Below are 25,130 nucleotides of genomic sequence, written 5' to 3'. Positions count from 1 at the left end.
TAAATAAGTCTGTAGAAACTGACTCCCACACCTACATGCAGATACACACGTGTATTCATGTGTGCACATCTAGCATGCACTAACACACACAATTCCACATTATTTAATATTACAATTGTTATTTAGTGCCCAGAGACCCCAACTAAGATCAGGGCTCCAGGGTGGTAAGTGCTGGACATACACATAAAAAGAGAGAGTCTGCTACAAAGAGTTTATAATGTCGCTTGACAAAGGTGGGGAGAAATGTGTGATACATTGGCTCTTCTGCAATTACTAATCAACAACATTCATTTTTTAAGAAATAATACATTTCTTTTAGAGTTTAGACACACAGTCTCTTACACACATACCATGCATGCATGCACACACTTGCCTACAGAGACACTTTTTCATACGCTTTTCCAGGGGCTGCCTAAATCACCCAGCTGGGAAGGGAGGAAGATGGACTGGAGGGGAAAAGATGGGGTAGGGTGGGGTGGAGGAGAGAGGATGGGGAGGTGTCAAGGTTCCTCCCCCACTCTGAACTCTAGGGTACAGATGTGGGGACCTGCATGAAAAACCTCCTAAGCTTATCTTTACCAGCTTAGGTCAAAACTTCCCCAAGGTACAAAATATTCCACCCGTTGTCCTTGGACTGGCCGCTACCACCACCAAACTAATACTGGTTACTGGGGAAGAGCTGTTTGGACGCGTCCTTCCCCCCAAAATACTTCCCAAAACCTTGCACCCCACTTCCTGGACAAGGTTTGGTAAAAAGCCTCACCAATTTGCCTAGGTGACTACAGACCCAGACCCTTGGATCTTAAGAACAATGAACAATCCTCCCAACACTTGCACCCCCCCTTTCCTGGGAAATGTTGGATAAAAAGCCTCACCAATTTGCATAGGTGACCACAGACCCAAACCCTTGGATCTGAGAACAATGAAAAAGCATTCAGTTTTTACAAGAAGACTTTTAATAAAAAATAGAAGTAAATAGAAATAAAGAAATCCCCCCTGTAAAATCAGGATGGTAGATATCTTACAGGGTAATTAGATTCAAAAACATAGAGAACCCCTCTAGGCAAAACCTTAAGTTACAAAAAAGATACATAGACAGAAATAGTTATTCTATTCAGCACAATTCTTTTCTCAGCCATTTAAAGAAATCATAATCTAACACATACCTAGCTAGATTACTTACTAAAAGTTCTAAGACTCCATTCCTGTTCTGTCCCTGGCAAAAGCAGCATACAGACAGACACAGACCCTTTGTTTCTCTCCCTCCTCCCAGCTTTTGAAAGTATCTTGTCTCCTCATTGGTCATTTTGGTCAGGTGCCAGCGAGGTTACCTTTAGCTTCTTAACCCTTTACAGGTGAGAGGAGCTTTCCCCTGGCCAGGAGGGATTTCAAAGGGGTTTACCCTTCCCTTTATATTTATGACAGGAGGGAAAGAGGCGAAGGATGAGAGCAGGGTGGAGGTGAGAGGGGGCAGTGAAGGAGAGAGGATTTTATTAGGATAATTGGGAGTTCAGATAATCAAGAGAGTAGCCTCTTGCCCCAGTCCCCCCAGCACTCTCCTTTGCAGTCATAAACAGCTGGACAGGGTATAGACCAGTGATACTCAGATCTCTTGGTTCAAGAGTCAAATCAGTGATCAGCATTACCCAAAAGAGCCACAGGAGTGTGAATTCAGTGTTTCGTTTATTATAGTACTATATGTTCGTATTTAAACAGTATGATGGGAAATACTTAGTTTTTCTATATTATATTATACTATGTTACTAACCAATTCTAGTTGATAAAATAATAATACGTGGTTAGTCATATTGCTGTGAGAATAATATTTTACAACCAATATAATAATAACCAACTACAAATGGTTGTTAACATAGTAAAGGCATCCTGACTGGTTAATAATTAAATCACAGTGTTTCAATATTATATGCAGGAAAGAGCTGGAGGAAACGTATTAAAGAGCCACTTGCGGATTGTGAGCCTCAGTCTAAATTTCATGGTATAGACTTTCCTGTTGCCACTATGAAGTAATAGTAAGGCAGCAGACTCCCTATCACCCAGGCTCCTTCTGTGGCTGCTTGGGTCAGTGCATGCATACCCTAGCACTGGCTTCTGGAGGCTGCTGGGGACGGGGCATGGAGGTCACACTGAAGAAGGAGCTGGGTGGGCACCTCAGTGCTGCAACAGCCAGAGCTATGACACAAATTCCACAGGGGACGAGGAGGTTGGGGGAGAGATGTGCATGCCGCAGGGTGGCTAAGTGGGGCATTGCAGGCCGCCTGGGGTGTTGCATGTAGGCAGTTGTTTTGGGGGTGGGGACAAAAAGACTTTGGATAATGTGGAGGTTTGGATGATAGGGTTTCAGATAAATGGCAGTATGCTGTATCTTGTTTTGGGGGCTATGATGAAGAATGTGGTTTTAAAAAAATGTACATCTTATTTCCAGTATGCATTTGTCTAGCTTCAACTTCAAGCAATTGGATCATGTTATACCTTTCTCTGGTTAAGCGACATGCACAGGCTGCTTAGAACTTAAAAATGTAGTTTAAAAATATTGAAAAAGGGCCTGAAAAATACAAATGAAATGGAACACAAACAATGTCGAGTAAGGTACAATTTCAAGATAAAGGATAAAGACCTGATATGATGATCATATAGTAGTATTGCCGATTATAACCAGTGAAAGTGGTGAGTCAGGCCCAAAAAATCATGAGTGACTTAAATTATGAATCTATTTCCACATGTTAAGTATCCTCACACCTTCTTGTCAACTGTCTAATTGGGCCATCTTGATTATCATTACAAAAGTTTTTTTTCTCCTGCTAATAATAGCTCATCTTAATTGATTAGCCTCTCACAGTTTGTATGGCAACTTCCAACTTATCTGTGTGTGTGTGTGTGTGTATATCTTCTTCCTATATGTTCCATTCAGTGCATCTGATGAAGTGGGCTGTAGCCCACGAAAGCTTATGCTCTAATAAATTTGTTAGTCTCTAAGGTGCCACAAGTCCTCTTGTTTGCAGATACAGACTAACACAGCTGTTACTGTGTTACTCTGAAACCTTAAATTATGAGATATTTTTAAAATTTATTTTGGGTTCTTTTTATTTTCCCTCTGGTTTCTGAGCACATGCTTTGCATTTTCAAGCTTTTTTCATAGATTCATCGATACAAGGTCAGAAGGGACCATTATGATCATCTAGTCTGACCTCCTGCACAACGCAGGCCACAGAATTTCACCCACCCACTCCTGCGAAAAACCTCTCATCTATGTCTGAGCTATTGAAGTCCTCAAAGCTCCTTGAGTCTCCTTTCATAAGACAAGTTTTCCATTCCTCGGATCATCCTAGTAGCCCTTCTCTGAACCTGTTCCAGTTTGAATTCATCCTTCTTAAACATGGGAGACCAGAACTACACGCAGTATTCCAGGTGAGGTCTCACCAGTGCCTCGTATAACGGTACTAAAACCTCCTTATCGCTACTGGAAATATCTCTCCTGATGCACCTCAAGACCACATTTGCTTTTTTCACAGCCATATCACAATGGCGGCTCATAGTCATCCTATGATCAACCTATACTCCAAAGTCCTTCTCCTCCTCCATTACTTCTAATTGATGCATCCCAAGCTTATAACTAAAATGCTTGTTGTTAATCCCTAAATGCATGACCTTACACTTCTCACTAAATTTCATCCTATTACTATTACTCCAGTTCACAAGGTCATCCAGATCCTCCTGTATGATATTCCTGTCCTTCTCTAAATTGGCAATACCTCCCAGCTTTGTATCATCCGCAAACTTTATTAGCACACTCCCATTTTTTGTGCCGAGGTCAGTAATAAAAAGGTTAAATAAGATTGGTCCCAAAACCAATCCTTGAGGAACTCCACTGGTAAGTTCCCTCCAGCCTGACAGTTCACCTTTCAGTAGAACCCATTGTAGTCCCCCCTTTAACCAATTCCTTATCCACCTTTCAATTTTCATATTGATCCCCATCTTTTCCAATTTAACTAATTCCCCATGTGTCACGGTATCAAACGCCTTACTGAAATCTAGGTAAATTAGATCCACTGCATTTCCTTTGTTTAAAAAATCTGTTACTTTCTCAAAGAAGGAGATCAGGTTGGTTTGGCATGATCTACCTTTTGTAAAATCATATTGTATTTTGTCCCATTTACCATTGACTTCAATGTCCTTTCTCCTTCAAAATTTTTTCCAAGACCTTGCATACTACAGATGTCAAATTAACAGCCCTATAGTTACCCAGATCACCCTTTTTCCCTTTCTTAAAAATAGGAACTATGTTAGCAATTCTCCAATCATACGGTACAACCCCTGAGTTTACAGATTCATTAAAAATTCTTGCTAATGGGCTTGCAATTTCGGGTGCCAATTCCTTTAATATTCTTGGATGAAGATTATTATCTGGGCCTGCCGATTTAGTCCCATTAATCTGTTTGAATTTCGCTTCTACCTCAGATGTGGTAATATCTACCTCCATATCCTCATTCCCATTTGTCATGCTGCCATTATCCCTAAGATCCTCTTTGGCCTTATTAAAGACTGAGGCAAATTTGTTTAGACATTGGACCATGCCTAGATTATCATTGACCTCCACTCCATCCTCAGTGTTTAGCGGCCCGACTTCTTCTTTCTTTGTTTTCTTCTTATTTATGTGGCTATAGAACCTTTTACTATTGGTTTTAATTCCCTTTGCAAGGTCCAACTCTACTTGACTTTTAGCCTGTCTCACTTTATCCCTACATGTTCTGACCTCAATAAGGTAGTTTTCCTTGCTGATCCCATGACTTTGAGGACTAGAACCCTGTTTAACAAACCAAAGGCTTACACTTCCATTGAGTCTCTTGAATCCGAGAGCCGGAGATTTAAGAAAACACCAAATACTAAAGGAGTCACATTAACATTGTGAAAGCTGGCAACCCCGATGAGAGCCAGAGCAGGGAAAACCAATATTCTTCACACATAGATGTATGAGAACCAAGAAGCCTAAAGATACCATAGGCCTTCTAGATTATCACAGGGAGTATAACAAAATAGTAGAAAAGTTAATTGAAATATTTTGCCTTATTCTTGACTGTCAGTGATGGGATAATGTCTTTTTCCCAAAGGCACCACTTATTGGAGAGCATTGTGTGGCCTTGACACACGTATAAGTCTAGAAGAATATTGATTATGGAGCAATTTGAAAAACTCAAGTGTAATAAATCATCAGACCTTCTTGTTTCTGAAGGAAATAAAGTGCGACAAAGAAGTGGTAAAGAGATTCTCACACGGTTATTCAATGCAGCTTTGAAAATAGCAACTGTTCCTGAAGAATTTAGTGCCTGTGCCAGAGGGGCGGGGAGGGACCAGAGCCAAGAGGAACTCTGGGAATTACAAATTAGTGAACCTCATTTGTTTTCTAGGGAAATGTATTATTTAGCAGCATTTATATTTTTCTAACAGTCAGCCAGTCACAACTATGTATGAGTACAAATATGAAAACAAAGTGCTTGTCCTCAATAGCTTGCAATATAATTGATAGTGAATCTAACTAAAGGCAAAACACTACCACACTGGGAAAATTTAGTTTGATCGGGTCAAACTGACACATTACTTGCAATTGAAAACTATGCCCCTCTCTCTAGTTAATAAAATTGTAAAGGTCCAAAGAAGGTCAACAGAGATAGAAATACATATGAGTCTATAAAAAACAGAATTAATTAGCATTGACGGGAGAGGAGAGGGAAAGTAGTTCAGGTTCTTTAAAGAACGGTGTATGTATAGTTAAAATCTCATCCATCCTCTCTTATGCTGGCACACTTGAACAAGGGGTCACTTGCTGAAATTAATGCTGGGTAAATTTAAAGCCAATAACAGGAAATAATTTTTCAGAGCTTGGAGTCAGCCTGTGGGATTCAGAGCTTCAGGAGATCAAACTCTCCTGCTGGAGCTAAATTTTAAAAGGAGCTGGATAATTTGATGAGTGATAACTTTTATTAGGCTTGCTAAGACAAAAGTCATGAGCTCATAATTGCAGGGTTCAGGAAGAAATTCCTCCCCACACACATACACAATTGGCTAAGTGCATTATGGCTTTTTTACACACGCACCCCCCCCCCTTTTTTTAAACTGAAGCATCAAGTTGGTGGCCACTGCTTGAGGCAGGGCATGAGACTTGAAGCACCAGTTGTTATATCTTGTCTGCAAACCCTGTGTTGCTTAATTTTTTTAAATTGGATTGTTTTCCTAACCTAGAAAAATAAACCACTTTGACATTTAAGTTTATTTCTGAGGATTTGAAACTATGCAACATATAATGATGGTATGAATTGAACATATCATTGGATATATGTTCAGTTACAATGACCTATCAGAAAATGATAGCTCAGTGGAAGCCAAGTTAGATTTTCCAAGCTTTGCAAAATCCTAACCTAAATTTTCAAAAGTGACTTAATTTGGGGTGCCTCATTGTTTTAATTTATTTTTCAAAAAATAAATCTTAATGTGGTCTGACTTTTGCAGAAGTGCTGAGCAGCTAACCTCTGAAATTCAGGACCCTGAACACTTACCTCTTATATAGCACTTTTCATCACTAGATCTCAAAGAGCTTTATAAATGAAGTCAGTGTTGTTGTTCCCATTTTACAGATGGGGAAACCAAGGCACGGCTAGGCGTAGTAACTTGCACAAGGTCACCAAACAGGTCAGCAGCAGAGTCATGAATAGAACACAGGTCTCCTGACCTAAAATCCGGATTACTGAAGAATCTTGTCTTAAGTTAAAGCGTTCAGTGGAGTGCACTGGTAAGTTCTAGATTTCAAACATGAAGGGCATGATTCTGATCTTGTTCACACCAGTTTTACACAATGGAGTTAGTGTAGATTTAGAATAGTGTAGGTGAGATCAGAATCAGGTCTCAATTCCCTAACAGAAGAAATGTAAAATGTAATGACAGACCAATAAATGGTTTTCACAGCAGCCTCCATGTCCTCCAATGTCCCTTTAGAAAGGAAACCTCATTTGACAATAAAATTAGGTAAGCAAACAAAACTTTTTCTATGATTATTCAGCGTGGTGTTCCATTGTATTATGAATTTTCAGACCTCAGGACCATAAATTAATTTTAGATTTATTTTCTTTATTCTTCCTGAATCAGAGAAGTGTTGACAGTTTCAGGTTCTTCGTCTCTCCATTATTTCAAAACAATTCATAGTTGTATTTGGTTTTTTTTATCAGTGTCTCTGTGAAGGATAAAACAAACATTGAGTACTCAAGGTTTAGTTGTGAACTCGGTGGACAGAGAAAAGGATGTAGCAATAATTGAGACATGAGATAAGAGACTGTATGAGAGTTTTAACTGACTTAGATGGATAGGAAACGCTGTAATATACAGATGTTATGAAGAAAGAAACAGCAAGATTTAGAAATAGCCTGTATGTGAAGGCCTAGAGAGAGAGGTCCAAGTCAAGATGACACCCAAACTATGGGCCTGAATGACAGGTAAATGGTGATGGTGTCCACAGTGTTTGAGAGAGGAGATAGATTAAAACCCCTGTTTTAGTCATGTTGAGCTTGAGCTGATGGCTAGACCTCTACTGAAGTTGTAATGTTCTAAACTCCTCAGAACTAGCTTAAAGCCAAAGAAAATGATAGAAATGTATATATAGTCTGAAGTCTATATTTAAAGGTACCTTTTGCAAAGCTGCCATAGTGCTAACTGAATAGGCGAAAAGTCTTGGAGTAATAATGAATGAATCAGTGTTACTGGAAAAGATGAAAGCAAGAGTGTGAAGGAAATATTTCTGTACTAAGCATGTAGGAAAGTGCGAAAGTAAACATGGACTAGTGATGTATGGGCCACTTATTTAAACAGCATGTTTTTAATGTTGAAAAGGCACCTGTATTCAGTGATTATTTAACACTGTTTGGCAGGAGGAATTATCCTGACTAGTCAAGACAGATCTTTCCAAAACAATGTAGGAAATCTTACTGTAGATTCAGCAGTTCATCAGTGCTTCTGCAAATGGAGGCAATGTATTAAATGACAGAAGTTATGTCCCTTTCTGCATTGACTACCTACCTCTTGAGGTTGCACAGAGAATTGGCAATGTAGCTGTGCCTTGGCAGGACCGCATAGCAACTAGAAGAGAAGACATTCTGTATTCCCATGATTAATGAAACAGTTATGTAAGACAAGGTTTGTCATCTTCAGTCCTTGGATGTGTGGATTAAAGGGGTAGGTAGAGCACTACTCCTGGGGGCATGCTACACCAAAAAATTAAATTCTGCACCAAAAAATAATAATAATAAATTCTGCACGCAATATTTTAAAATTCTGCAAATTTTATTTGTCAAATAAATGTGGAGGTTCCATCATGGCGTTGGGGAGCACAGGCCACTGGCTGCATGGAGGTGGGAGATCACTGTGCAGTTCCTCCTTCCCTCCCCCCAGACACTGACTCAGCGGTGAGGTTGCACCCAACCCTGACACAGCGCAAGGGCCGGGCCTGCCCCAAAAGCATCCTAGGGCCCTGCCCCTCCATGCTAGGTGTACCAGGTGTGGGCAGGCAGGCTCAGCAAGGCAGAATCCAAGTGTGGACGGGCTTAGTGGGGGGGGGGGGATCCAGGTGTGGGTTGATAGAGTTCTATGTGGGGCAGTCTGGATGTGGGCATCTCAGTGGAGGATCTGGGTGCTGGGGGGATCTGGATGCACAGAGGCTTGTTGGGGGGCGTTCTGAATGCAACGGTAAGGGGACTCTGCAGGGGGGGTCCAGGTGAATGTGGTTGGCACTCAGCAGGATGAGGTCTGGGTGTGGGGGGGATAGAGCTCGGCAGGGGGAGTGTGGGTGTGGGGGGCTCAGTAGAGGGTCCAGATGCTGAGGAAGTGGGGCTCACTGGGGTGGGGATCCAAGTGCAGCTGGTTGGGGCTAGGTGAGGTGGGGATCCAGGTATGGGTGGCTCGTCAGGGTGGTCCAGGTGCAGAGGGAGTGGAGTTCATCGCGGGGGTTCTGAGTGCAAGTGGGGTGAGGCTCAGCAGGAGGGTCTAAGTATGAGGGTGACTGGATGCATGGGGGTTGGGCAGATGGGGGAGCAGCTACCTGTAGAGGGATCCCTCTCCCTGGAGCTGAGAAGTGATGGGCGCAGGAAGCGGGTGTGTGGGGAGTGAATTTGTAGAGCTTCCTGCATCTGGGAGAGAAATCTGGGGGTGGGTCTGACCCGGCTCTGGATGCTGTGCAGGGGAAGAGGAAGTCCTGTCCTGTCAAGCCAGGACTAGCAGCTGGCACTGGGTAGGAGCCACCAGCCGGGTCTTCCCCAGTCCCACCCTCTGCCCCACGGTGATTTTACGTCTCTGCCGGCTGCCCTGGGCACTCGAAACATGCTGCTGGGGAGGGTCACATGTCTGCTCTTGTGGCTTCCCTTTGCTTCCCTATCAGAAAGACATTTTTCTGTGGGGAAGTAAAGAAATCTGCAGGGGACATAAATTCTGTGCATACACAGTGGCACAGAATTCCCCCAGGAGTAGAGCAGGCAAACTTCTGAGAGAAACTTCCAACTAGAAGAAAGCACTTTTTAAAAAGTGAACATCTCTGATTATGCCAAGTGAGCCAATATGCCACATGATAGTTGGTCACATCCACTTTGTCAGATCACATAAGTGCTTCCAAAAAAAATCATAACTTTGTTAGTCTTAACAGATAAATGCATTCAAGGCAGTGGAATCTCAACAAGTTTAATGCACATGTAAGGTCATTATATTTGGGTTACAGTTCAGTTTTGTAGTTCATAGAGGTCTACGTTGAGTGTTTCTGTAGCTTTGATGTTAAACTCCATACCAACAGAAGCGCTTAGTTAATCCATTAACTAAGCGCTTCTATTGGTATGGAGCTTATCAAAGTTAATCTATTAACAATATGCTGCACAGCCTTATGTATTCAAAGGGGCTGAAGAGGTTGTGACTGTGATTTGGACATATTGGGAAGGAGGTCTCTTCAAACTTGTCTGGTTAAAATATCCTCTTAGCAATATCTAATAATGTGGCTTTATTATAATCTACTTCAGTTCTACGGTTGTGCTCTCAAAAAGTGCCCTTAAATTTTTACCATGCAAGTTTTGCACATTCAAATAGATGCATTAGCAAAAGTTGTAAGGGCAAATTTAGAGACTGGATTTGGGGTCACTTTGATTGAAGCACCTCATATTAGATTTTGGTTTTCTTATCTGCTTCAACCCAATTTTTTATTTTAGGATTTATATTTTCTTTTGTTCACCTAGATTTGTGCCACTGTTGTGAGCAATGGCTCCCTTCTTAAGGATATCTTTCAACTCATTTGAGCTGGGACCAGTGCAGAATGAAGGGGAGCAGCTGCAGCCCTTCTGCGCTATAAAGATGAAAGAAGCCTTGACAACAGGTACAGTAATGACTGACACATTTCTAGACTTGAATATGCTTTAGAAATTACATACTCTACACACGTGCTGTGGCAGGGCTGCAGGACTCAAGACTCAGTCCTGCAAGGTGCTGAGCGCTCTTGTCCTGATCCTGCAAAGCACTTAGGTGTGTTGGCTTCACTTAAAGAAAAGTGAGAAGTTCCATTGACTTCTGTGGAGTCCATGCTTTTGCTGGATGTGGCCCAGATTGCTCAGCACTTTGCAGGATCAAATCCTTCCTTATTAATTTCCTATTTCTCTACAAAAAAGAAATGTATGTGGCAAAACTTTCTAATTGTCCTATTTGCATAGGTTGTTGTGGTGACTAGCTAATGAGCTAACGTTTGCAAATCCGCTCTCTGCATGCTAATTGGTAAAATATGCTTACCTGAAAGTTTGGGGAGAACTGTGGTATGTATACTGGAAGAGCACTCTACATTGCATTGGGATGAGAGCCCTTTTTCTCAAATGCAGGACAGTAAATAGCTGCAGTGTGTTAAATGAAATATAAGTTAGTGGGAAATTTTGGTTTATCATCATCACCAAGGGTTCTTGATAGGAATTAATTTGTATGGAGCTAATTATACTCCATGTGAACATGTCCCTGTGACATGTTAATGCAACACAAACAATAATAATTACCTATGCGGTGGGGGAACACAAGTTCTTTGACCTTCATTTCAGAATTAAATTAGTACAGTATGTCTGTACTAAACAAAAAAGAATTAACATTTTTGAAGGATTTAGAGGCCTGTAGAAACTGTCTTCCTCTCACAAGAATTTAGGCCCATTTCTTCCTATGATATTTATCTAGTGGTTGCTCATAATAGCTGCATTGAGTGGGCAGTAAAATCATAGGAATTGCTATGCCATATCATACCCAAGGGCCGTTATTCTATCTCTGACAGTTGCCAGCACTAGATGCCTCAGAGAAATAACAAGAAACACCACAGTAGGCAGATGTGGGATAATCTTCTCCACAATCTATAATTGGTAGAGATTGTCTTAAGACCTGACAAATGAGGTTTTACATCTCTCCCAAAAAATTGTTCGAATTAACTATAACTGAATATTCTTGTTACCTGCATAAATATCCAATCCTTTTTTGAATCTTGCTAAATCCTTGGCCTCAGTGATTTCCTGTCGCAGTAAATTCCGCGTGCTGTGTGAAAGTGTTTCCTTCTCTCCATTTTGAATGTCTTAACCATTCCAGTTCCTTGCACATCCCCTTGTTCCTGTTCTGTGACAGGAAGAACAGGCACTCCTGATTTTATCTACTTTTACCATGTCTCTTACTTGTCTCCTTTCTAAAATAAACAATCCCAATTTTTTCAATCTCTCTTCATGAGAGGTTTTTTTCCAGGCCTTTCATCAGTCTCATTGCTCTTCTCTGAAGCCTCTTGAACCTTGTTGGACTTTTTGAGGAGTTTTTTTGGAGATGCAGTGACTGGTTCTGCACAGAGTGTGGTCCTACACCGCTGCTCTGCTGTAGGGTCAAGTAACAACACACCAGGGTGGGGCAGTATGATGCTTTCTCGGGGTACCCAGAATTGTGAGTCACCTTGTTACCTTCCTGCCTCAGTAGAAGAGAGAGATTTCTTTGTGCTTAACTGGATGTTAGCTACCCAAACAATCTCCTCAGGGCTCTGCCAGCCCTTGTGTGCCTAGAATCATAGAATATCAGAGTTGGAAGGGACCTCAGGAGGTCATCTAGTCCAACCCCCTGCTCAAAGCAGGACCAATCCCCAACTAAATGTGAAGGCAACATGGAGTCAGCACACATGGGAATAAACCACAATTGTCATTCTGACTCTGGAGACAAAACAATGAACTTTGCAGATACAAGGGGAAGGCAAAAAGGACACCTTTTTGTCCTTCACTGAGAAAGCAAAAAGGTCAGTGCTTTTTCAATTCATAAGAGAGGGATCCCAGCCATGCTGGCTGGAGACTCTGAGAGATTACTTTAGCTGAAAAACTATTTTAGACAAAGGTTTTAGCCTGATGAAGTTAAGTTGGGACTCTATGAAGTGTGTTTCTGTTTCCATCATTATCCTTACTCACTAAATGTTAGCCTTTTGATAATAAACTTATGATTGTTTTCACTATAAGTATCTCTCTATGGTGTAATATTATAGTTGAATCAAAGTGTGTGTACTCATGTGTGTACTGCTTCCTTGGAGGACAGCTTACCTGGGAATTGCTGAGTGTGTCCAGTGACTAAGTGCTGGCCATACAGGGGAATGCTTCAAGAGGGTTTGGGGACTGGCATGCATCTAGGCCCTGGTTGTCATGGGAGACTTCCATCACCCTGATATCTGCTGGAAGAGCAATACAGCAGTGCACAGACAATCCAGGAAGTTTTTGGAAGGTGTAGGGGACAATTTCCTGGTGCAAGTGCTGGAGGAACCAACTGGGGGAGAGCTCTTCTTGACCTGCTGCTCACAAACCGGAAAGAATTAGTAGGGGAAGCAAAAGTGGATTGGAACTTGGGAGGCAGTGACCATGAGATGGTCGAGTTCAGGATCCTGACACAAGGAAGAAAGGAGAGCAGCAGAATACGGACCCTGGACTTCAGAAAAGCAGACTTTGACTCCCTCAGGGAACTGATGGGCAGAATCCCCTAGGAGAATAACATGAGGGGGAAAGGAGTCCAGGAGAGCTGGCTGTATTTTAAAGAATCCTTATTGAGGTTGCAGATGTGTAGAAAGAATAGTAAATATGGCAGGTGACCAGCTTGACTTAACAGTGAAATCCTTGCTGATCTTAAACACAAAAAAGAAGCTTACAAGAAGTGGAAGGTTGGACAAATGATCAGGGAGGAGTATAAAAATATTGCTCATGCATGCAGGAGTGAAATCAGGAAGGCCAAATCACACTTGGAGTTGCAGCTAGCAAGGGATGTTAAGAGTATGACATAAGCTTTTAGTAGAGACCTCATTTGATGGTCTTTGCTTTCATAGTATTTGTGCAATGTGGTGGGTGTAGTGAGTTTGTCAAGCCAGTCAGAAGTTACTGTTACAGAACAATGAACCCTTTTGTCAGTTGGTATTGAGTGGTTCTTAGGGTCACAGGCAGTAAGGTGACTCAGAACAAGATCCAGCAACCTCCCTTTGAAAATCCTGTTTTAATGGGGTTGGAAAAAAGAGGCTCACCAGGGGGGTTGAGAGCCTCCTGTCAGGTGGGTGCGAACCTGCACACCCTCTCTTCATTGTGTGCCCTCCCCCCCCATCCCCCCGTCAGCTGTAGCCCTTGTCAGGTAGGTCTTCAGTGGCTCAGCCCTCTGGCCGAGTCACACAGAGTCAATATGCATGAACATGAAAATTTTGCCTTGTCCTTGAATCCTATGCTGCCACCACCAAGCATGTTAAACAAAGAACAGGGAAAGAGCCCACTTGGAGATGTCTTCCCCCCAAAATATCCCCTCAAGCCCTACACCCCCTTTCCTGGGGAAGGCTTGATAAAAATTCTCACCAATTTGCATAGGTGAACACAGACCCAAACCCTTGGATCTTAAGAACAATGAAAAAGCAATCAGGATCTTAGAAGAAGAATTTTAATTAAAGAAAAAGTAAAAGAATCACCTCTGTAAAATCAGGAAGGTAAATACCTTACAGGGTAATCAGATTCAAAACATAGAGAATCCCTCTAGGCAAAACCTTAAGTTACAAAAAGACACAGAAACAGGAATTTACATTCCATTCAGCACAGCTTATTTACCAGCCATTTGAACAAAAGGAAATCTAACGCATTTCTAGCTAGATTACTTACTAACTGAACAGAAGTTCTGAAGAGCATTCCTGACCTGGTCCCAGCAAAAGCATCACACAGACAGACAGACCCTTTGTTTCCCCCCCAACCTCCAGCTTTGAAAGTAACTTGTCTCCTCATTGGTCATTTTGGTCAGGTGCCAGTGAGGTTATCCTAGCTTCTTAAACCTTTACAGGTGAAAGGGTTTTGTCTCTGAGCAGGAGGGATTTTATAGTTCTGTATACAGAAAGGTGGTTACCCGTCCCTTTATATTTATGACAGATGCATATATTTCTCTTTATATTGGATCATAGAATCATAGAATATCAGGGTTGGAAGGAACCCCAGGAGGTCATCTAGTCCAACCCCCTGCTCAAAGCAGGACCAATCCCCAACTAAATCATCCCAGCCAGGGCTTTGTGAAGCTTGACCTTAAAAACTTCTAAGGAAGGAGATTCCACCACCTCCCTAGGTAATGCGTTCCAGTGCTTCACCACCCTCCTAGTGAAAAAGTTTTTCCTAATATCCAACCTAAACCTCCCCCACTGCAACTTGAGACCATTACTCCTTGTTCTGTCATCTGCTACCACTGAGAACAGTCTAGATCCATCCTCTTTGGAACCCCCTTTCAGGTAGTTGAAAGCAGCTATCAAATCCCCCCTTATTCTTCTCTTCCGCAGACTAAACAATCCCAGTTCTCTCAGCCTCTCCTCATAAGTCATGTGTTCCAGTCCCCTAATCATTTTTGTTGCTCTCTGCTGGACGCTTTCCAATTTTTCCACGTCCTTCTTGTAGTGTGGGGCCCAAAACTGGACACAGTACTCCAGATGGGGCCTCACCAATGTTGAATAGAGGGGAACGATCACGTCCCTCGATTTGCTGGCAATGCCCCTACTTGCACAGCCCAAAATGCCATTGGCCTTCTTAGCAACAAGGGCACGCTGTTGACTCATATCCAGCTTCTCATCCACTGTAACCCCTATGGGGTTGAAGGTTCTCTCCATTAATGTTCTTTTTCTGATGTTCCAGGGGCAACGTTCTATAGTACTGTGCTTTCTGATGACAACATTCAGTTTTTAACAATCAGATGACTAGGCCGGTCTACTGGATGTGCCATGTAGAAGACCTGGTCTTGATGGCCAGTTTCTTATTGCCCAGTGCAGCAGAAACTTCAGGCAATGGTGAGATAGCATGCTCATCCCATAGACACTAGGGAGTGTGTTATGGTTGAACAGAAACCCTTACAACTAATTAGTACAACCATGTATATCGCCAGTTAGTCATTCCTATCTTTTGTTTGAAAGATGACAGTGATGTTGGAGAAGAAAAACATGGGTATGAGAAGATCCTTTAGGATTATAATAAAAGTTCTGTCTAACTTAGGGCTTTCTATAGTTACTCTCACCATATGTTTATCTAAAAACCTTCATAGTAGCTATAGAGAGTGCAGAGTTCTGGAAAGAACGTTTGATTAATTGAAACCTTTGCTGTGATTAGCTGTCTACAAGACTCTTCAAATTCCAGGTAAAAGCTTTTGAATACAAGTAAAGGGAGAAAAAACAGAAGGTCATAACAAAATGCAGGAGATATTCAGGTGGCTGTTCGTGAACATTTTGAGAATGCCTTTTGGCAAGCAGACTTAAGCTTACTTGTCAAAGCTGTAATTTGTAATGCTGTTCTTGGCAGGCATTCCCTAATAAAGAAATACTAAGATGTTATTCTTTACTGCTGTTTGGACAGCTCATCACAATGAGCAGAGTGCATCAAACTAACTGTTATTGAATTAATATAAACTTAACTTGGAATTCATGCTTCAGAAAGGTGTTTAGATAATAAGGGCCCAATCCTTCCCTCGGAGTAAACAGGACTTCTACCAGTTACTTTGATGGGAGGAAGATCATGGCCTAACTTCTTTGGGTATGGGTTGTGCTCTTGTTCTGGTTTGTACAGCATTAGCACAGGAGAATCCCAGTCTGTGACTAAGACTTCTCTGCACCATGGTAATACAAATAATAATAATAATAATTGAAGTCCATGCATGCTGTACAGGAGGAGGGAGGACTTGCAATACTTTGAAAGCTGTAGAAATCATGACTGATCAGACCACAGTACTGTTAAGGGTGACTTTTCCCTGTGCTGCTTCTGAATAGAACTGTGAGAAGAATGCCAGAATAGGTTAGGAAACTAGTTAATGAGATTTTTCAGCTTCAGGCCACCAGTTGGAATTCAAACTAAGCCAGCATTAAACATCTCTTAATTTGTCATGTAGTGGTGGATGCCTGACATGAGAAGCTGGTGATCTAATCCCCATCACACAATAAACTAACACCTTCTGGGCATTTTCAGCAAACAGTCTAAAGACTGAACTGAATGTCCATGGACACTGAACTACCGTCTGATATAGCTCTTCCCTCTAGATCCAAGTTGATGCGCGTTAGCACTTTCACTGCTGGTGGCTGTGCTATAACTGATATGTGAATAAACATAACTCTCAAGGATCAGAGAGTTTACCAATGTTGGAATATTTTGGTGCTTTCCTGGGTGGCAACCACAACCTCATGCTTTCTGAGGTTCTCTCCTGCTTATGATTTCATAGTGAGGGTCATCTCAATATTGTTGTTTTTCCATTTAAAGTCAAATCAGATATTGTCCTATGTAGAGCCATCACTTATCACTTACCTCACTTTCTGTGCCGTTTTCAGAGAGGGGGAAAACTTTGGTTCAGAGGAAACCCACCATGTACCCAGAATGGAAATCTTCCTTTGATGCCCACATCTATGAAGGACGTGTCATTCAAATTGTTCTCATGAAGGCAGCAGAAGACCCACTGTCCGAGGTGACCGTAGGGGTATCAGTCTTGGCAGAGAGATGCAAGAAGGGCAACGGCAAAGCAGAGTTCTGGGTAAGTGTAAAGATGAATCCATTCAAAATCACTCATTTGTGTTTTTTGTCTTGTTTGATTTCACTCAAGCTGAACAGACATGCCATTTCACTTTTAAAATATGAGTGTTTGCTCCCTTTTGACATGCATGGCAGTCTAACTAAGACAGTTATTTTAGAATTGCTAATGATGTAAATAATGGAATATCAGTGTCCGTGAAGTTGATAGTAAAATCCTAGGCTTCAGTGTCTAAAAATAATGACCCATATCACACTCAGAATTTATCTTAAAAAGTACCACAGACTATGAGTGTGATCAGCATATATGTTAATAGAGTTGGATTATCACAATTAACCTGTATATGATGAAAAGTGAAGCTAATTCTAAATCTCTTTAATTTTGTATTTTGCTTTTCAAAAATAATGTCTACTTGTGCTGGAACAAGTTGTTTCCTTCCTTCCTGACCCCCTGCTATTCTATCATCCTTTATTGCCCTCATGTCCTGTGACATATGTGAAGAGTTCTGTTTACAAATGCAATTTTGAATGCCTTGTTTCTAAACAAAAGCTCACTGTTGCAATTCACTGTTGCAATGATTATCATTTTGTCTCTGCTATTTACATGGCAAATGATTTGTAAACTTATTAAAACTTCTCCATTAAATAAATAAATTTAAATTTTTAAAAAGTGTTTGGATTCACTGTCTCATCTTGCCCTTGAGTGAAGAGCAGCTGCGTCTTACGGGATGAGGGTCTGGTTTATCTCAAAAGGTTAAATGTTTTCTCAGTAGTCCTGTGGTCTCCATATATATTATTTTACTAAATGAGTTCTCCCATAAAACCTTAACTCAAGCATAGAAAAATAACAAAGTAGGGGAACCTTGTGTTTAAAATGGCTTCAAGTTAGGCAATATAAAATTTATCAAAACTTTCATAGTTGCTTCATGACATTTAACAAATTTCCTAAGCACAGTTCTGAGTCTGAGTTAATCATTTTGGAAATGATTCTGGGTAGACACTGAAAACCTCAAGTGACAAAAGAATGGAAACATTCAAAATTATGTTTTCAATAGAAATGGGATCAGAACCCCGGATCTGAACATCGAAAACTCTGGTGAAGTTCAGATCAGAATTCAAACATTTCAGCCTGGGTCCATCTCTAATATTTAATATATTGATGCTTTCATTTGATTAATTTGACTTAATTGATTTTCATTAAGTAAAATCCCAACTATGTCATATTACAAAACCGCTTCCCCTTCTACATTTTCATAGCTTCATACGTTGGAAGTGAACAAGGAAATATTTTAAATGCATTTGTGATTTCCCCTTTTTCCTCATTTACTGAGGTAGACTAGCCCCTAGTCCCATAATACAGAGTTTCTGTATTTCTCAAGGTCAAGATGAGTGAGCAGCATCCAACAGAATTTTTTGGTATTTTGAAGAGCTTGTTCTCATTACTTACAGCAGTGGCATATAATCCATGTTTAAAACATTAGAGGGTCTCCACATATTAAATCAGCCGTTCAGAAATACATGCTTAATAATGCAGAGTCTATAAGCAGAGGGAAATGCTTATGCTTGCCATAATTTGGATGGGAACTCTCCATTTATATGGTTGGGGGCACCCAATTATGATCATACCCAGTAAGAAAGTATAGATTGCACCCAATATGCATGTAAGGGTAGAAGTGGACCTCAGAGAGCTCTACCGGAAGGCTGCTGTGTCTGATAAAACAGGAACCTGTCTGTCTCTGCCTGTGAGAGAGACAAGATACGTGAGGTAAGCTTTTATTGGCCCAACTTTTGGTGGCGGAAGGGACAAGCTTTTATGCTTCACACAGCTCTCCTTCAGGTCTGAGGAAGGTAACCAGTTCATCTAAGCTAATTACAAAGTGGGACAGATAGTTAAGCATAAGGGGCGCACGCATGCGGTAGGAGTCCACTTAAAATGAAGTGGGCAATTAAGAGTTAACAGGCAGTAGAGTGTGTTACAAATTGTGGTAAAGAGCCATAAAACCAGTGTCTTTAAGTCTGTGGTTTTTAGTTTCTAGCAGAGTTATGAATTTAAGTTCCAATGCTTGTCTTTTGAAGGTATTACGCAGGTTTCGTTTGAGGAAAGGACTGAGAGGTCAGTATGTTGCATTGTGAAAAGTGTTTGTCCGTGGGTGATATTGTGTTTTTGTCTCATCATTTCTCTGTGTGAGTTTATTCAAGAGCATAGTGATTGTCCGCTTTCATCCACCTAGCTGTCATGGGGGCCTTTGATGCACTGGATGAGGTGCACCACAGGTTGCAATAGGTATGCGTGGGGCCTGTTGATCTTGAAAGATGTGCTGTGGCGTGTATTGATCATCGTAGCAGTGGAGAGATGTCTACAGGTTTTGTATCTGCTGCTCTGGCCGGCTCTCGTGCCACTTTTAGTTAGTGTGTCCTGTTCTGCCGGTAGCTTTCTTGTAATGATGATCTTGGTGAAGTTGGGGGGTTGTTTGAAGTCCAGAAGTGTGGGAAGTGGGATATGGTCCCCATCAGGTATGGGTTGTAATTTTTTGACGTTACCCCCTATGGATTCTAGTGTGGAGTGGTAGGTGACAAATAGGGGTTTGCAATCAGTGAGGTTTTTTTATTTATTGAAGCAGGTTCTCTCAGGGCATTTGGATGGTCTGTTCCATGATGTGATCTACTTCTCTGTGGAGAGAAGTGAAGGCAGTTTTAAGTGCATTTAGTGTATCCCAGACTTCCTCTTTGGAGCAAATTCTGCAGTATCTGAGTGCCTGGCTGTAGATAACCATTTTCTTGGTGTGTCTGGGGTGGTTACTGGATCTGAGGAGGGAAGTGTGGTGATCCATGAGTTTCCTGTATATAGTCAATTATAGGGTTCCATTTTTGAAGCTGCTGTTGGTGTCCAGGATGTCAATACTAGTATGGGAGTGTTCTAGAGTGAGTTTGATGGATGCATGGTGGTTGTTAGATTTCCATCACAACTTCATGAGGGAGCTTAGCCCATCTGTCCAGAGGATGAAGAAATCATTAATGTATCTCAGGCATATCTTTGTTTTATGGTGCATTTTTCCAGAAATTCTTCCTTGAGGTGGCCGTTGAAGAGGTTGGCAGACTGGGGAGCCATCCTAATACCCAAGGCTGTTCCCGTGGTTTGGACAAACTGTTGTTAAATGTGAAGGATGAAATGGATGAGTTTGGTGATGTTTGTTGAGAGTGGATTTCTGAGCACTGTACATTATCTTTTAGGTATTTGAGGCAGGCAGTGATACTAGCATGGTGAGGGATACTGGTGTATAGGGAGATGACATCTATGTTGGCAAGGATGGTGTTCTGGGGGAGGTTGATGGAATTTCTGGAGGAAGTTGATAGTGTCTTGGAGGAAGCTGGCCTTTTGTGGTGAGTGGTTTGAGGATGGTTTTGTGCATCCTGATATTTCTTGAGTAAAAGTGCCATTGTGAGATATGGGTCTGCCTGGTTTCCCTTGTTTGTGTATCTTGGGACGCAAGTAGAATGTTCCTTAGGTGGATCATGGGGGATGAGATGGTAGTTTTTCTGAGAGATGTTTGGGGAAGGATTTGATGGTGTCTTTAAATTCCTGTGTAAATTGTGGTGTGGGGTGGTCTTTGAGTTCTTTATAGAAGGTGGGGTCAGAGAGTGTCTGTTGGCCTCATTGGCATAGCCATCTGATTAAGGACTACAGTGGTGCCCAATTTGTGTGCTGATTAGATCACTGTGTGCTGGTTGAATTTCAGGGATGGTATAGCTGTTCTTTGAGTAATGGAGAGATGGTGGTGAATGTGATGTTCTGTTGAGGATTTCAGTCGATTTTTTTTTTTGTTCCTGAAGCGGTCAATGTAATGATCCAGTCTGTGCTTTCGTCCGCTGTGGGAGGGTTCTTTTTTTGTGACTATCTGTGGGAATGAGGTAGTTGTGGGGGGGGTGTCGTCTTTGTTCTGAAAGAAGTCCTTGAGGCAGAGCCGGCAGAGGAATGTCTGTAGTTCTCCACATGTTAGTATGGTATCCAGTTTAGAAGACATTCAGTTCCTTGGAGAGTACAGATAGTTCAGTTCCAGTTCGGGGTAGTCTTGGTAGATTGATGATTTCAGGGTGGAGTGTGATATCCATGTGGCAGGTCTCTGCCTTTCACAACATGTTATTCTGACGTTTAAAGCTTGCATCAAAGCAGTTAGGTTTTCCCAGAACTCAAATACTCAAGGAGGGAGCGTACCACTGGGTGTCTTTGTGGGGGGGGACGACAAACAAGTACCAGCTTGCGCAGTGAGTTCCAGAGCCCTCCTGCCAGTGCATGGCAGGATGGCTCAGGACAGTTGGTGGAAAACAATAGTGGGGAGTGTTCTTGTTGCTGCTCTGAAGAGGAGTGAGTGGTGTGCATCATTTCTTAGTTTGTGCAACACACTGCAGTATATGCGCTTAAAGGCAGAGGGTTGGGAAGGTGGTCTGGTTACATCCATAAGCAACAAACCATTCCCCCTTTGGGAAGCAGATGTGGTGGCTTCATGGGCCCCTCTTAGCCCTTTCTGAATGCTATTTATATAGGCCCAGGGGGTTGTTACGTGTATCTGTTGGGTACAGGAAGGCCTTTTGCAGCTTCTACAAGTACGTTTCTGTAGCACAGAGCAGGACTTGGCTCTCAGCAGATTCCAATCAGTGTGGCAACAAGTATTTTAACTGCACCCAGTAATACAGGCACAGCAAAATCTAAATGGTGCAACACAGGATATTTCACCACTGGCTGAGGCTTGATTGTATTGCTCCACTAATGTTCTGAAAATGGATGCCGCTGCACTCAGCGGCCTCTCCTCACCTTGCTGAAGGGGAGAGAGGGAGCCTTAACCATTAGGTTCTTCCCCAACCCAGACTGACCATCCAGAAAAACAGTAGAGGCCAGTGAAGAGCAATGAAAAGGAAAATGACATTCCTGACCATGTCTTCGTGTGTGTTTGCACTGTACTGAGCACTGTTCAGGCCCTGATATTGGTTGTGGATTTTGGACACTACCATACTATAAATAGTAGTAAATGATAACATGGGAAACGGGGTGAGGAGAGAGAGAGAGTTGTCTAGAGTGTGAGTCCAAGATGGCATGTTAATCCATTGATGCAAGATACACAGTGCTACACACCCAATATGGTAGCAATATGCACTTTAAACTTACAGAGGTATATAAGATAATGGGCCAAACAGGTTTTAGAGGACAACTTTATTAAAACATGCTTAATTCTAATTTCATTTACATATATTGCTGGGTTACAATATTAGAGGATTTGTTCACCCTTTGTATTCCAATGTAACACTTTCAAACTTTGCACAGTGACCTTGGGTTCCCTGCAGTTCTTCAGACCTGCAAGTTTTGTTTTTTGGAAGTTAAAAATAAGAAAAAGGGTGAATTTGAGCGCAGGTGAATGGTGCTTTATAGACAGCATTGTAGACTGAAGTCTTCTATTACCATGCAACAGGTACAGTGCAGGCAGCAGCTGTGCAAGCTTCCTCCATATTGCTTCAATCCTGACCTGAAGGGACCATATCTAGGGATGAGAAGGTAGTTCAGTCTCCACAGATCTGTCTTAGGTCTGCCTGCAGAGACTGCCACCTAATAGGAGTTGCCGTGTGAATCCTTGTCCACCACTAACTTTACATAGACCACCAAACATTCATCACATGGTAATGACTTTTGGTCATTAACAATCATCGTCTGACTTTAACCAGTGACCTAGGCATGAAAAACTCTATTCTCCCACTACATTTCCTTCTACCATCCAGCTCCCTAGTGATCCTTATGTGATGCCTGGCCCTGATATAACAGAGGAGAAAGTCAGAAATGCAATCCAGGAAATGAAGAGTGGTAAGATAGTGGGACCTGATGAAGTGATGGTGGGCTTGATGAAAGTCTTGGGCAAGAGAGAGAGAAAATAGATTGGTTAAAATCATATGGCAAGACAAGAGAATTCCTGAAGACAGGTGCCAGGTTATGCTGGTCCTAATACATAAGAAGGGAAGCATCCATGAACATAGAAACTATTGATGGATAAAGCTGTTGTTGTATGGGATGAAGATACTGGAAGGTATCCTGGACGCGAGGGATAGGAGAATGATGGAACCCCTCACTGAACAAAAAAAGTTCAGCTTTAGGAAAGGATGAGGTACCATCTTTGTAATTCAGCAAGGGATAGAAAAGCAGTTAGAGTACCAACAGGATGTACTTTTATTGACCCAGAAGAATGCTCACACCAGCCTTAGGTTTAATAGCTATGGTGCATGCTCTGTATAGATGACTTAAAAGAGTGATCTGAACATGTTTTGGAAAAACAAGTCTCTGAAGTTTGTCACACTGCACTGGAGTTGTCCCTAACTCCTCTGCTGCTTATCGTATTGGTGGCCTATGTCAGCAGGAAGATCAGTGTAAATCAAAATTAAGAAAATAAAAAAGTAACCACTCAGTCAGTTGTCTTGATTACAGCAGAAACAAAATAAAAAAACTCAACACTTTGACCGTATTGCATGGTCTGGCGGACACTGGTTCATCAAAGCAATGAAAGAGGCAAGAAGAGATAAAAAGAAATAAAGTTGTCATTGTCACTGCAATGAAATACAAGGGGTATGGAGAAATATCCCTGTTTCCAAAGTCATTATCCTGTAATTTTACTTAAATGACACTTTCTAATTCTATTGAAAAATATCAATTAAACTAAATCACTGCAATTATCTTATCAACCCAATAATTCACTGTTGGTATCTTTCCTCTCACAGCTTGACTTACAACCTCAAGGGAAGGTATTGATGGCTGTGCAATATCTTCTAGAAGATGCAGGTAAAGTAAACTTTTTATTTTTGTCAAGTACCAACATTTGTAACATTTTTCTTATATTTTGTTTTCTACGAATGAAATTACATTGTGGAAAGTGCATTCTTCCAGAAAAATTGTACTCTGTGGAATTTTCTAATGTATGAAGTTATGCCTTTGTAATTCCATCACTTTATGCAAAACCAGTCTTGGGTGCATATCTAATGTATCTATCTCAGATACTTATATAGCCTCCACTGCTGTAGCATTTAAGCACCTCACAATCTTTAATGTATCTTGGCTGACAACATCCCTGTGAGGTAAGGAAGTGCTGTTCTCTCCATTTTATTGTCAGGGAATTGAAGTACAGAGAGGTTAAGTGACTTGTCCACAGTCACACAGGAAGTTTGTGGTGGAACAAGGAATTGGACACGCATCTTCCAAGTCCCAGGCTAGTGTCCTAACCACTGAAACTAAAAACCGTATGACTGAATGAAATAATTAAATGTGTGTCAGCAAGTGAATAATGTCAGTGCTGTACCATTTTATTTTAAATGCTGTAAATTTTGTATATATGAGAAGGAATGAATATAGTGTATAGAGGAAAACTAGGGGTCATGGGATACAATTAAGAAAGGGGACATTTAAGCTGAATAATGGGGGAAATGTCTTGGCAGCCTGTAGAATAACTTCCTAGAGGAAGTGGTAGAAACCCCATCTGAGTTTTAAACTCAGACTGAACAGTGGGCCTTTAAGTATGCTCAGGGAACAGTCCTACACTGTCAGAGAGATTTACTGAATTACTTACCACTGACAGCTCTCGTCTGTCTCTGTCTTCTATGGTTTTATACTGTGTGTCCAGTAAATTAGAAGCCATAGCACTATGACCCACTCTGTCTCCAAAATAATTGTGCCTATTCGGAAATGGCAAAAAGATTCATGTCATGGTTGGAATGAAACTCTGCTTGTTTCATTTTTACCCACACACCTAAGACTAGAAGAGTTTAATATCGTTTGCATTTCATTTCAAAATATTTGCACAACACTAATTAGGACCCTTTCACCTCCAGATCACCAGTTCATATCCAGTCTAGTTTGGAAATACTTTGCCACCTGCTGATTGTTTAGTCTATACAAATTGAGCTGATGGACTCAGCCCAGATCTGTTGCTATTAGACAAGTGTTGACATTTAAAAAATCAGTCCCTAGTTAGCAGTAACACTTGTTGGCATTTCCAACAGAGGAACAAAGAACTAAAGGGACTATAAAGA

The 25,130-nt window shown here is 41.5% G+C and overlaps 1 protein-coding gene across 5 annotated transcripts in view; it reads left to right on the top strand.

Moving 5' to 3' along the window:
- Positions 1–25,130, top strand: part of PRKCD (protein kinase C delta) — a 127,289-nt gene that overhangs the window by 65,885 nt on the left and 36,274 nt on the right. For 4 of the 5 annotated variants that reach the window (XM_084634058.1, XM_084634059.1, XM_084634055.1 and 1 more), the window contains exons 2-4: positions 10,272–10,408; positions 16,877–17,076; positions 23,826–23,886. In XM_084634058.1, coding sequence (XP_084490184.1) covers positions 10,294–10,408; positions 16,877–17,076; positions 23,826–23,886 — 376 coding nt within the window. In that variant the 5' untranslated portion in view covers positions 10,272–10,293. Of the gene's footprint in view, positions 1–6,647; positions 6,803–10,271; positions 10,409–16,876; positions 17,077–23,825; positions 23,887–25,130 lie in introns of all 5 variants that reach the window. The other variant, XM_084634057.1, reaches the window with a different exon arrangement.

The sequence above is a fragment of the Lepidochelys olivacea genome (assembly GCF_965140295.1).
Source record: "Lepidochelys olivacea isolate rLepOli2 genome assembly, chromosome: 7".
NCBI lineage: Eukaryota > Metazoa > Chordata > Testudines > Cheloniidae > Lepidochelys > Lepidochelys olivacea.
This window is presented reverse-complemented; position numbering and strand designations above follow the sequence as displayed.